Source organism: Muntiacus reevesi, chromosome 9 (genome assembly GCF_963930625.1).
Source record: "Muntiacus reevesi chromosome 9, mMunRee1.1, whole genome shotgun sequence".
NCBI classification, from domain to species: Eukaryota; Metazoa; Chordata; class Mammalia; order Artiodactyla; family Cervidae; genus Muntiacus; species Muntiacus reevesi.
In genome coordinates this window covers 12775919-12790380 of record NC_089257.1, presented here as the reverse complement: position 1 = coordinate 12790380, position 14462 = coordinate 12775919, and the positions used below count along the sequence as shown (strand labels likewise).

Here is a 14462-nt window from a genome sequence, read left to right as displayed (position 1 = left end):
TGTGTTGCTCAGCTTCTGGCGATGTCTAAAGAAAAGGAAATAAAAGTGAATTGGTCTTTTGTCATTTCTCCATTCCTTACATCATGTCATCTGCTGTCTATTCCCCATAAATACATGTGGTATAAAGAAGTAACTTAGGGGACTTCCCTGGTGATCCAGCGGTTACATCCTCACCTTCTAATGCAGTCCGTGTGTGCTTCATTCCCAGTTAGACAGGTAAGATCCCAGATGCCTCATGGCCAAGAAACCAAAACATAGAACTATACACTTACTAATAATATAGCAAATTCAATAAATACTTTATAAATGGGCCACATCAGAAATTAAAGACAGAAATAAGCTAGTAAGCATGAACTATGTATTTTTGTTCTCTAACATAATACAGTTTCTTTACAGAAAGGCAATCATATTTTCAAATGCTTCTGTGCCCTTTTTCGTAGTTGATAAGCTTTTATCTTTTCTGCAAAACATTAGCTTGAATTGACCACTGATAATTCCTTTAAATATTGTTTCCCTTTGAAATTATGATCCCTTGTTTTTGGTATAATTTTGATATGGTGTCTAAAGCATCAGTACATGAAAGTCATTTGTTTAACAGTTGAATGGGCTTAGGTAAGTGGAATAGACATATCTTTAAAGGACCAGTGTCTGTCTACCTGCCACTCTAACCTCAGGGTCATTTTAGAAATAGCCCCTCAACCTTGCGATGTATGCTCATTTTATCCACTCTTGCCTCTCTCTGGTGGCCTTCCCCAAATCTTACTTAACTTTTAAGACATCTCAGGATATGCTTGTCTTTCTCTATTACAGTGTGGTGCGGTTCATGGGGTCGCAAAGAGTTGGACACGATTGAGCCACTGAACTGAACTGAACTATGTTGCAGTCAATTATTGAGGGCAAAAGTTGGTTCCTGGGGCACAGGTAAGCCAGTTTTTTGGTGTAAGAGCAGGTAAGCATATAGTACATAAACAATATGTGCATATTTTTATACATGCACATGTATCAGTGGTATTAAGTGGGGGAGTAATAATGTATTGAACATATTATTTGGGGATCAATAATGTATTAAATGCATTAAACACATTGTTGGAGAAGTAATAATGCATTAAATGTGTTATCGGGGGAAAGTAATGCATAATAAGTTTCCTCTTAGGAGATGAGACAATTATTATAAGGTGATTGACAGACACATCCCTAACCTGTAATGATTTTATTGCAACTCTACCTCATTTTAACTCTTTCAGAGAATATGTAATTCTTTTCAGAGAATTCCTACAATAGGAATTCAAAGTTCTTTAAACATGTAAAAGATAACACTGATAATAATAATTATATTGCCCATAAAATTGAGAAAGTATGTAAGAAAGCAAAAAGTGCATTTCTTAAAATTTATGCATGATAAGGGAGACCATGAAGGCCATGATAAAAGAATCTGCACTTCATTTCAACAGCACATAACCAGGTATGTCATCGTTATAATGACACTTATTAACAGCTCCAAGGTCAAGAATGGGTATGGGTCACATTTAAATCACTTTGTACATGAACCAGTCCTGCTTTTTTGCCATTTACACTGCTTCATTCCCCTCATGAGATATGTGAACTTATTGACCAGGATCGTACAATGAAAGACAAGTCATCTAAATCAATTAAGATGACAAACATTTGGTTTTCCTTTCATAAGTTTCTAAGATTATAGTTATTCATTGGAATAACTATATGCTGAACTATGGAATATTTCATGGAATAACTATGGAAAAAGAGTGGAAAAACTATATGCTGAACTATGGAATAGTTCATGGAATAACTATGCTGAAACTGAAACTTCACTACTTTGGCCACCTGATGCGAAGAAATGACTCATTGGAAAAGACCCTGATTCTGGGAAAAATTGAAGGCAGGAAGAGAAGGGGATTACAGAGGATGAGATGGCTGAATGGCATCACCTATTAATAGACATGAGTTTGAATAAACTCCAGGAGTTGATGATGGAGATGAGGCCTGGTGTGCAAAGTGTCAGACACGACTGAGCTACTGAACTGAACATTATAGTTCTTCTTGTAATAAGTAAACATATTTTAGGATAAGGATTGTGCCTTTATCATGTATTTATTGAATCCTCAGTCAAAACTGCAAATAATTAGCATCTCCATTCGATTCTCACTGTGCAGAAATGAGACAGTGCAAGCAATGCACATTCCAGATCAGTTACCTGAGTACTCTATGGTCGTGACCTTTGATTTCAAACACAGAACACGGTATCTTAGAAGACTGGGCAAGAAAAACTCAGAGAGAATTGGAAGAAATGGCTCTGAGGAATGGCAATCTCTGTACTCTCGACAATCACCCTCGCTCTGAGGCTGTGTCATGATGTGACCGTTGGTATATGTTTTTACCATTAAGATGCTACTCCACAGTATATTTATAAATATTTTTAGTAGTAGAAAAGTGCCAGAATATAAACCTGCTTAGTTTTTTGCATGTGTATGTTCATGAGGGTGGTAATTTTCACCCAACGAGATATTACACTGACCTGTCCATGAGGCAAGTGTTCAAAACACCTGGCCCAGTATTTAGAAATGAGGCCTGAATTTGAGTTACATTATAGCATTTCACCAACTGAAATGGCACAAACAGAGATGGCATCATTTACTCAATGGACATGAGTTTGAGTAAACTCGGAGTTGGTGATGGAAAGGGAGGCCTGGCCTGCTGCAGTCCATGGGGTCACAAAGAGTTGGACAAGATTGAGTGACTGAACTGAACTGAGCTGAACTGATAGCATTTCACAGACTGAATTGTGTCTTATACTTGATGCATGCATTTATGACAGCCTGTTTCTTTGGGGGGGAACACATCACCTTCATCAGGTGAAAGATAGCAATTAGAGGGGCAGGGTAGCAGAAAGGGGGCTTCCCTGGTGGCTCAGATGGTAAAAAATTTGCCTGCAACAGCAGACACAGGTTCAGTTGCTGAGTTGGGAAGATCCTCTACAGAAAGGATTGGCTTCCCATTCCAGTATTCTTGCCTGGAGAATTTCATAGACAGAGGAGTTGAGTGGGTTACAGTCCAGGAGCTAGCAAAGGGTTAAACATGATTGACTGACTAACACTTTCACTTTGTTTTTCATTTTCGCAGCAGAAAGTACTCAATAAGCAGTAATTACTTAGCTAATGTTCCAGGCACAGCTAGTTCTTCTTTTGGCTCCATTATAGAGAAAAAGAAGAATAACAACTTTTAGAAGAATTTTGCCTACCTTATACAATAATGACTTTCATGCAACATTCAGTGAACAATGTTTCTTCCACTGTATTTATTCTAAATATATACTGCTATTTTCTATGTTAATGCAGAAATTTTATTAAAATTCATTAAGAATTGTCAACAAAGGCATTTGCTATTTTAAGAGAATAGGCTTTGACTAATGATTTTTTTAATTAACATATTTATTTCTAGATTCCACAATATTTTAATGATAACTAGTCCTACCTGTGAAAGAAGAGTGATCTCCTAGTGACAGCATGGAAATGAAGAACCTTAAGATTTTATACCATTATTGTCACAGAGGAAACAAATCCCTAGGGTTCAATTATTTCTCATCTTAAATCATTTAGACTGTAAGCAAGTGTTTTACTCGAGTAATAATCTTAAGTTCATTGAGGACATAAGTTCTTGCCACTCCCCAGTATGATCAGGGAATAAAATCTCCTGAAATGCTGAAGCAATGGGATCAATGATATGTTTCAACTTATGCCTAAATGTCTTGATATTTTGAGACTTGACTTGGGGAACACGTTAAGTTCTCCTGTTTACAAGAAGAAAGATAGAAGGGTTCATGATATAGGTGAACCATCGGATGATCAGACAACTTTTGCTGCATTTGGACTATCTATTTCCTGATTTTGAACCTTGTTCTTAATATTTTAGGTAGCTTTAATAATAAACCAATAGTGATGGGAACACTGTGGGTAGACATAATATAAATGTGCTGCTGAATCTTCCTTTGTCAGGCCAGCCCATCTGGATCTATTGTCCCTTTTCTCTACATTGTTGTTGCTGTTGTTGTTTCCTTGTAGTTTAGTCCTTAGATTCCATCAGTAGAGCCCCTAGGGTAACTAGTTCTGAGTTTGGCCAATGGGAGAGATCAAGAGCATAACACAGGGGAGAGTAAGAGAAAAATATCCAAATTTCTTTTCCATTTTTCTCCCAGTTTTATAATGAAGTGCTAGGGTGGCTGCATCCTTCCAAGGAAAATTCCTGCTGAAGTGTAGGTTGAGAAGGTGGGCTGGGCATTCTTCATGGATCTGGTTTCACTGGACTCCTGACAGTAGCACTTGTGTTGTCCTCGTCAGATCTGGGAAGAAAACTGCATTCTAGACTTAGCCTCCAGACACTTCAACATCTTGGACTGATTTCTTTAACTCTGACTGCATTCTCTTTATAAATTTGTTCTGTTAAATTCTCTTTAGTTGACACATCTGAGTAGAATTTTGTCTCTCATCCTTACCCACACCAGGTGTCACACGCTAGTTATTCAATAAATGCTGCAGAAGAAAATGCATTTCAGGCTTCACTATTGCTGGATGCTAAAGGGGCCCTTGAATCACCATCCTTCTGGATCATGGATCGCTTGCAGACTAAACACAAGAATCAGAGATTTACATTACTGGGATTAACACAGATAAAATTGGATTTGAGAATGTGTCTTCCACGTGTTTTTCTGTCCCCTTTTTTTGACAACTGGAATCACCCAGGCACAGCAGAGCAGTGAGATATCTACTGCTCCCTCCTCCCCTTTCCAGAGCCAAGACCACCCAGGGTGTCTGACTTGTTACCCATCGCCTGTAAGTAAGTAGATGTAAGTGGAGAATATCTGAAGTGTACTTCACGTCCCAGTGTGCTTATGGTTGCTTCCAGATGTGTTTGACTTAAAATAAACATACGGCACCAGTGCACTCTCCGCAGCACGGAACAGCAGAGTACACAAAAGCACAGTTGGTTGTGGAGGATGCACGCATGTAATGTAGGCCACCCATGTGAACTAACTTACGTGATTGGTCCTGTGAACACACATTCACATCTTTGAAAGTCACAACTTGAAAGTTCACATGTAAAGGACCTATTGTATGTGAATGCAGTTTTGCTGTTTGTGGCAACATGGATGTACTTGGAGGGCATTGAGCTACTAAAATAAGGCAGAAAGAGACAAAAAGAAAGGATGTATGATATCACAAATAGGTGGAATATAAAAATACAACAATATTGTGAACTAATCAAAAAAGAACCAGAGTCACAGATGTAGACCCAACTAGTGGTTACCAATGGGGAGGGGCAAGCAAGGGGATGCAATAGAGCATTAGGGGAAGAAGTTGTTATGAGAAAATATAAAATCATGTGCATGACCCTTTTGAAAATTTCAAAGCACTACAGATTTTAAAGAATGGTTCAGTCAAAAAAAAATAGAATAACATATTATAAATCTTATACATGTATAAATAGTTGTTAAATAGCTTTAAGCCAACTTTTTCACTCTCCTCTTTCACTTTCATCAAGAGACTTTTCAGTTCCTCTTCACTCTCTGCCATAAGGGTGCTGTCATCTGCATATCTGAGGTTATTGATATTTCTCCTGGCAATCTTGATTCCAACTTGTGCTTCTTCCAGCCCAGCATTTCTCATGATGTACTCTGCATATAAGTTAAATAAGCAGAGTGACAATATACAGCCTTGATGTACTCCTTTTCCTATTTGGAACCAGTCTGTTATTCCATGTCCAGTTCTAACTGTTGCATTCTGACCTGCATACAGGTTTCTCAAGAGGCAGGTCAGGTGGTCTGGTATTCCCATCTCTTTCACAATTTTTCACAGTCTATTGTGATCTATATAATCAAAGGCTTTGGCGTAGTCAATAAAGCAGAAATAGATGCTTTTCTGGAACTCTGTTGCTTTTTCGATGATCCAGCAGATACTGGCAATTTGATCTCTGGTTCCCCTGCCATTTCTAAAACCAGCTTGAACGTCTGGAAGTTCTTGGTTCACGTATTGCTGAAGCCTGGCTCGGAGAATTTTGAGCATTACTTTACTAACGTGAGAGATGAGTGCAATTGTGCGATACTTTGAGCATTCTTTGGGATTGCCTTTCTTAGGGATTGGAATGAAAACTGACCTTTTCCAGTCCTGTGGCCACTGCTGAGTTTTCCATTGGGTCCTTACTATTTCTGTCCTTTATTGTGCCCATCTTTGCATCAAATGTTCCCTTTGTATCTAATTTTCTTGAGGAGATTTCTAGTCTTTCCCATTCTACTCCTTTCCTCTATTTTTCTGCACTGATCCCTTAGGAATGCTTTCTTATCTCTCCTTGCTATTCTTCAGCACTCTGTATTCAGATGGATATATCTTTCCTAGTGTCCTTTGTCTTTCACTTTCCTCCTTTCTGCAGCTATTTGTAAGGCCTCCTCAGACAACCATTTTGCCTTTTTGCATTTCTTCTTGGGGGTGGTTTTGATCACCACCTCCTCTGCAATGTTATGAACCCTGGACCATAGTTCTCCAGGCACTTTATCAGATCTAATCCCTTGAATCTATTAACCTCCATACTGCATGCTATATTACCACTCTGTCATATTCTTGGCTTACATACTGCTCCCATTACCTACTAATATTTCTGTTGCTACTAATAGCTTGCAAACACTTTTAACAAGAATCTGATGCCCACAGCTAGCAAGGTTTTGGAGATAATAATTGAAGAGCAAATATATGCTGAATAATTGAAAGAAAGTGCAGTGTGCATTTAATTCAGGAACTGTACAACAAATCTTGGCTTTATTTCTCAGGTAATTTTGAATTCTTTGAAGACATCCTTATCCCTTGAAATTGAAACTCTGTAGGGAGATGATTCGGGATAAGTGACTCTCTTGTTTAAATATTATAGGAAAGAAAACAGAATTGGAGTAATTAGTTATATAGGTCATAGCCATTGAATCCTTAGTATGTGCCAGCAGTAGGCTAATCACTTTACATGTATTAGCTTAATTAATCCGCACATATCCATGGGCCATTAGTAGTATTATCTTTACTTTTTTAGAGTAGAAACCTAGGTTAGTAGAGTCCAATTAACTTTCTCTGGGTGAGATAATTAATGAAATGTGAGACTGGATTCAAAGAGGCTAATAGATTGGTTGTTTTTTTTAATCAAGGAGTTTAGGAAATAAATATGACAAATTTGCCAAATATACATATCCTCTGGATATTGTGGCATTCATTTATCCATCAATTCATTCATTCCTTCATCCACATAACTAATAAATATCCAGGAAGAGCATTCTTTTTGTCATCATATGCTTAATGAAGAGTGTCTAAGAGAAAGTCAAACCATATTTTGTGTCCTTAAAGCATGTCTTCTTTGTGGTGGGAAGGGTGAAGCATTGCAGTTGTATAATATGGTTTTAAATTACTAAGAATTAGAAGAGTTCCTTAGTGACTCAGTTGGTCAAGAATCTGCCTGCAATACAGGAGGCCTGGGTTCAATCCATGGGTCATGAAGATCCCCTGGAGAAGGAAATGGCAACGCATTCCTTGCCTGGAGAATTCATGGACAGGGAAGCCCAGTAGGATACAATCCATGGGATCGCAAAGAGTAGGGCAAGACTATACAGCTAACTTTCAGTATCAGTGAAAATCATGTTGAGAGTTTGAATTTCTCAATTATAATGCAAAAGGCATAGTGACAGTTTATTAAATCAAGTGATATTTTCTGAACCACCTGGGGGCTAGGTTTGGGGATATATACTGACTTTAAATTAGTGAGCAAATTCAAACATGGTCCTAAATCAATTTGAAGATGATGATCCTGGGGATAAAATAAACTAAAAAATCACAAAAATATTGTTAAAATTGCAATTGTGAAAACTTCTATCATCTAAAGATATATGATATTTTAAGAGCATATTCTAAGAGGATATGACTTGGAAAATTCAGCCAAGGCGGCAATTAAAATATAAGATAAAAATAACTAAATCCCAAGAAAGACAATTGCTGAGACTGAAAATTAGTAAATTATAAAAATACAATATTTTACTTACAGAGAAATACAAATTATCTGATAGTGCAACCATCTGTATTACTGAAACTAATAGAAGACAGCTAACGAATATTTTCAAGTCTGAAAAGAAAGTATTTGTGTATCTACATTTATATCCAAATACATTCTTTGAGAATTACAATTAAAGCAAGAAATTCTCAGAAAAATACAAAAGGAGAATTTGTCTCACACAAAGTCTCACTGAAATAACTGAATATAAGGGTATATAATATACAGAAGAAAATGAAACCTGAAGTGTGGGAGAAAAGGGAACGGTGAGAGATACATTGACAAAATTCACTAAAGTTAAAGGATTATTGATATTAAATAAGCATTTGTATAACAATTACATTCATATACAATAATAATATTTAAAGTTCATTTATAAATAAAAGGTATTGTCAAGAATCAAGTTTATACTTCCAAATGATGTCACATAAGTTAGAAGCAGAATGTAACCAGAATTAAAATATTCTAAGATCTTTCTGTTATTTCATTACAAAGTAGACTTACTGCTTAATGGAGATTTCTGTCAAAAGTTTTATGAATGCGAATCCCACTGTGGGGTTAGTCGCTTGGTCATGTCCGACTCTTTGGGACACCATGGACTGTAGCCCACCAGGCTCCTCTGTCCAAGGGGATCTCCAGGGAAGAATCCTGGAGTGCGTTGCCATGCCCTCCTCCAGGGGAACTTCCCAACTCAGAGATGGAGCCCAGGTCTCCTGCTTTGCAGGCAGGCTCTTTACCGTCTGAGCCACAGGGAAGCCTAAACAGACCAGTGTGTGTGTGTGTTAGAGCTCAGTCATGTCCGCCTTTTGTGGCCCCATGGACTGGGGATCACCAGGGTCTTCTGGCCATGGGATTCTCCAGGCAAGAACACTGGAGTGGATTGCCATTTCCTTCACCAGAAATAGGTCAATACTAATACCTAAATATATTTCTTAGAGAAGTGGCTTAAGATACTCAAAGATTTTAACTGATGTAAATGTACAGAAAGGAAAAACAATAAGCAAACATACAAACAAAACACTTCTCCTCCTGATAACCAAGTTTTGAAAACTAGTTTGGAAATTGTTAAGCCTCCCATCTCTAACAAATTATCCTTGCCTTAGCATCATTTGGAAATTCTGACTTTTGTAACTTTTTAGTCTTATAAATACTGTGGATAGAATATCTGGCTTTTATTAATTTTACAGAGCAATAACATGCTGTCTGGTCTTATCATTGAATTTCTACGTGATATTCATTTTAAAGACCGTGAAATATCACAGGGAAATGACCTTACACACTCTTTCAAGTCTTGTAAGTGATTTACAAAAGAAATAAGTCAATGCCAAAAAGTGACTCATTAATTCAATATTCTCTCTAATTTGTCAGAGAATACAAAATATTACCTACTGTTGAACAAATGTGTACCCGGTTTGACAAACAGGTTCTCTGGAATCACTTTCTTTATTACTCTTTTAACATCTTTGTTCCGAAGGCTATAGATGAAAGGGTTTAGCAGAGGACTCACAAAAACAGCAAAAACAGCTACAACTTTGCCCTGTTCCACAGAGGTCAAGGAAGGGGGCCTCACATACAGGCAGAACCGTGTCCCATGAGATACAAAGACGGCTGTCAGGTGAGACCCACAGGTGGAGAAGGCCTTGCGCCTCCCTTCTGCAGAGCAGATACGCAGGATGTCTCTAAAGATGAAAATGTAGGAGATGAGGATGATGGTGAGAGAACACGTGAGGTTGGATCCAGCCACAATGAGCATGGCAGTCTCTTTGACATAAGTGTCTGAGCAGGCCAGGACTATGAGCGGTGGGTCTGCACAGTAGAAGTCGTTGATGTCCTTGGGTCCGCAGAAGGAGAGGCGGAGCATCAGAATGGTCTGTGCAAGACCATTTGCAAAGCCGTAAATATAAGGAGCAGCAACAAGGGAGACACAGACACCTCGGGACATTCTGCTGCCAAAAAGTAAGGGTTTGCAGATGGCCACGTAGCGGTCATAGGCCATCACTGTAAGAATATAGCCACCTGTGAGCCCCAAGGAAATGGAAAAGTCAAATTGTATAAAGCAACCAAGGTGGGAAATAGTTTTTCTCTCAGATAAGAAATGAACCAGCATCTGGGGAGTGACATTGGTGGCAGAGCAGAGATCTACAAAGAAGAGGTGGCTGAGGAAGAAGTACATTGGAGTCTGAAGCTTTGAGTCAGCTCTGATTAACAAAATCATGCTCACATTGCCGAAGACCGTGGTCAGGTAGATGACTAGGAAGACCACAAAAAGGACAGGCTGCAGCTCAGCTCGGTCTGTCAGTCCCCGGAGAATAAACTCAGTCACCTCTGTGTGGTTGTCCTTGAACATGGTGTTGCTCAGCTTCTGGTGATGTCTAAAGAAAAGGAAATAAAAATGAATTGGTCTTTTGTCATTTCTCCCTTCCTTACATCATGTCATCTGCTGCCTATTCCCCATAAATACATGTGGTATAAAGAAGTAACTTAGGGGACTTCCCTGGTGATCCAGCAGTTACATCCTCACCTTCTAATGCAGTCCGTGTGTGCTTCATTCCCAGTTAGACAGCTAAGATCCCAGATGCCTTATGGCCATAAAACCAAAACATAGAACTATACACTTACTAATAACATAGCAAATTCAGTAAAGACTTTATAAATGGGCCACATCAGAAATTAAAGACAGAAATAAGCTAGTAAGCATGAGCTATGTATTTTTAATATCTAACTTAATGCAGTTTCTTTACAGAAAGGCAATTGAGCCTGGTGCCCTGGGAAGATCCAGAGGGATCGGGTAGAGAGGGAGGTGGGGGGGGATCAGGATGGGGAATACAATTAAATCCATGGCTGATTCATGTCAATATATGGCAAAAACCACTACGATATTGCAAAGTAATTAGCCTCCAACTAATAAAAATAAATTTAAAAACAGACAAAAAAAAAAAAAGAAAGGCAATCATATTTTCAAATGATCTGTGCTATTCTTTTCCTAGTTGAAAAGCTTTTAACTTTTCTGCAAAACATTAGCTTGAATTGACCACTGATAATTCCTTTAAATATTGTTTCCCTTTGAAATTATGATCCCTTGTTTTTGGTATAATTTTGATATGGTGTCTAAAGCATCAGTACATGAAAGTCATTTGCTTAACAGTTGAATGGGCTTAGGTAAGTGGAATAGACATATCTTTAAAGGACCAGTGTCTGTCTACCTGCCACTCTAACCTCAGGGTCACTTTAGAAATAACCCCTCATCCTTGCGATGTATGCTCATTTTATCCACTCTTGCCTCTCTCTGGTGGCCTTTCCCAAATCTTACTTAACTTTTAAGACATCTCAGGATATGCTTGTCTTTCTCTATTACAGTGTGGTGCGGTTCATGGGGTCGCAAAGAGTCAGACACGACTGAGCCCCTGAACTGAACTGAACTGAACTATATTACAGCCAATTATCGAGGGCAAAAGTTGGTTCCTGGGGCACAGATAAGCCATATTTTTGTGTAAAAGCAGGTGAGCATATAATACATAAATGATATGTGTATATTTTTATACCTGCACTTGTATCAGTGGTATTAAATGAGGGAGTAATAATATATTAAGCATATTATTTGGGGATCAATAATATATTAAATGCATTAAACATATTGTTGGAGAAGTAATAATGCATTAAATGTGTTATTGGGGGAAAGTAATTCATGATAAGTTTCCTCTTAGGAGAAGAGACAATTATTATAAGGTGATTGACAAACACATCCCCAACCTGTAATGATTTTATTACAACTGTACCTCATTTTAACTCTTTCAGAGAATATGTAATTCTTTTCAGAGAATTCCTACAATAGGAATTCAAAGTTCTTTAAACATGTAAAAGATAACACTGATAATAGTAATTATATTGCCCATAAAATTGAGAAAGTATGTAAGAAAGCATAAAGTACATTTCTCAAAATTCATGTATGCTAAGGGAGACCATGAAGGCCATGCTAAAAAAACTACACTTTCTTTCAACAGCACAAAGCCAGGTATGTCACTGTTATAATGACACTTATTAACAGTTTCAGTGCCAAGAATGGATATGGGTCACATTTATATCACTTTGTACATGAACCAGCCCTCCTTTTTTGCCATTTACACTACTTCACTACCCTCCTGAGATATGTGAACTTATTGACTAGGGTCGGAAAATGAAAGAGAAGTCATCAAAATCAATTAAGATGACAATCATTTGGTTTTCCTTTTATAAGTTTCTAAGATTATAGTTCTTCATTGGAAGGACTGATGCTGAAATGGAAACTCCACTCCTTTGGCCACCTGATGCAAAGAACTGACTGATTGGAAAAGACCCTGATTCTGGGAAAAATTGAAAGTAGGAGAAGGAGATGACAGAGAATGAGATGGTTGGATGGCATCACCTACCTGATAGACATCAGTTTGAGTAAACTTCGGGAGCTGATAATGGACAGGGAGGCCTGGTGTGCTGCATTTCAAGGGTGCAAAGTGTCAGACACGACTGAGCTACTGAACTGAACATTATAGTTCTTCTTGTAGTAAATAAACATATTTTAGAGTAAGGACTGTGTCTTTATTGTGTATTTATTGACTCCTCAGTCAAAACTGCAAATAATTAGCATCTCCATTCGATTCTCACTGTGCAGAAATGAGACAGTGCAAGCAATGCACATTCCAGATCAGTTACCTGAGTACTCTATGGTCGTGACCTTTGATTTCCAATACAGAACACGGTATCTTAGAAGACTGGGCAAGAAAAACTCAGAGAGAAGCGGAAGAAATGGCTCTGAGGAATGGCAATCTCTGTACTCTCGACAATCACCCTCACTCTGAGGCTGTGTCATGATGTGACCGTTGGTATATGTTTTCACCATTAAGATGCTACTCCACAGTATATTTATAAATATTTTCAGGAGTAGAAAAGTGCCAGAATATAAACCTGCTCAGTTTTTTGCATGTGTATGTTCATGAGGGTGGTAATTTTCACCTAACGAGATCTTGCACTGACCTGTCCATGAGGCAAGTGTTCAAAACACCTGGCCCAGTATTTAGAAATGAGGCCTGAATTTGAGTTACATTATAGCGTTTCACCAATGTAAATGGCACAAACAGAAATGGCATCACTTACTCAATGGACATGAGTTTGAGTAAACTCGGAGTTGGTGATGGAAAGGGAGGCCTGGCCTGCTGCAGTCCATGGGGTCACAAAGGGTCGGACAAGACTGAACGACTGAACTGAACTGAGCTGAAGTGAGAGCATTTCACAGACTGAATTGTGTCTGATACTTGATGCATGCATTTATGACAGCCTTTTTCTTTTGGGGGGGAACACATCACCTTCATCAGGTGAAAGATAGCAATTAGAGGGGCATGGTAACAGAAAGGGGGCTTCCCTAGTTGTCCAGATGGTAAAGAATTTACCTGCAACAGCAGACACAGGTTCAATCCCTGTGTTGGGAAGATCCTCTACAGAAAGGAGTGGCTACACACTCCAGTATTCTGGCCTGGAGAATTCCCCAGACAGAGGAGTCGAGTGGATTACAGTCCATGAGCTAGCAAAGGGTTAAACATGACTGACTGACTAACACTTTCACTTTGTTTTTCATTTTCACAGCAGAAAGTACTCAATAAGCAGTAATTACTTAGCTAATGATCCAGGCACAGCTAGTTCTTCTTTTACCTCCATTATAGAGAAAAAGAAGAAAAACAACTTTTTTTTCTTTCATTTATTCTCACTAGCTGGAGGCCAATCACTTCACAACCTTGTAATCGTCATACATTGACATGAATTAGCCATGGATTTACATGTGTTCCCCATCCCAATCCCCCCTTCCACCCCCCTCTCCACCCAATTCCTCTGGGTCTTCCCAGTGCACCAGGCCCGAGCACTTGTCTCATGCATCCAACCTGGGCTGGTGATCTGTTTCACCATAGATAATATACATGTTTCGATGCTGTTCTCTCGAAACATCCCACCCTCACCTTCTCCCGCAGAGTCCAAAAGTCTGTTCTGTACATCTGTGTCTCTTTTTCTGTTTTGCATATAGGGATATTATTACCATCTTTCTAAATTCCATATACATGTGCTAGTATGCTGTAATGTTCTTTATAATGTTCTTTATAAAGAAAAATAACTTTTAAATGAACTTTGCCTAGTTTATACAATAATAATGACTTTCATGCAAAATTCAGTGAAGAATGTTTCTTCCACTGTATTTATTCTAAATATATACTGCTATTTTCTACGTTAATGCAGAAATTTTATTACAATTCATTCAAGAATTGTCAAAAAAGGCATTTGCTATTTTAAGAGAAGAGGCTCCGGGTAATGATTTTTTTTAATTAAAATATTTATTTCTATATTCCACACTATTT

The 14462-nt window shown here is 38.2% G+C and overlaps 1 protein-coding gene across 1 annotated transcript; it reads right to left on the bottom strand.

Moving 5' to 3' along the window:
- Nucleotides 1-9469: 9469 nt before the first annotated feature.
- LOC136175665 (olfactory receptor 5M5-like) lies at nucleotides 9470-10435 on the bottom strand. The gene has a single exon (XM_065945915.1). The coding sequence runs from the start codon at nucleotides 10433-10435 to the stop codon at nucleotides 9470-9472; it is 966 nt and encodes a 321-aa protein (XP_065801987.1).
- Between the last annotated feature and the right edge of the window lie 4027 nt (nucleotides 10436-14462).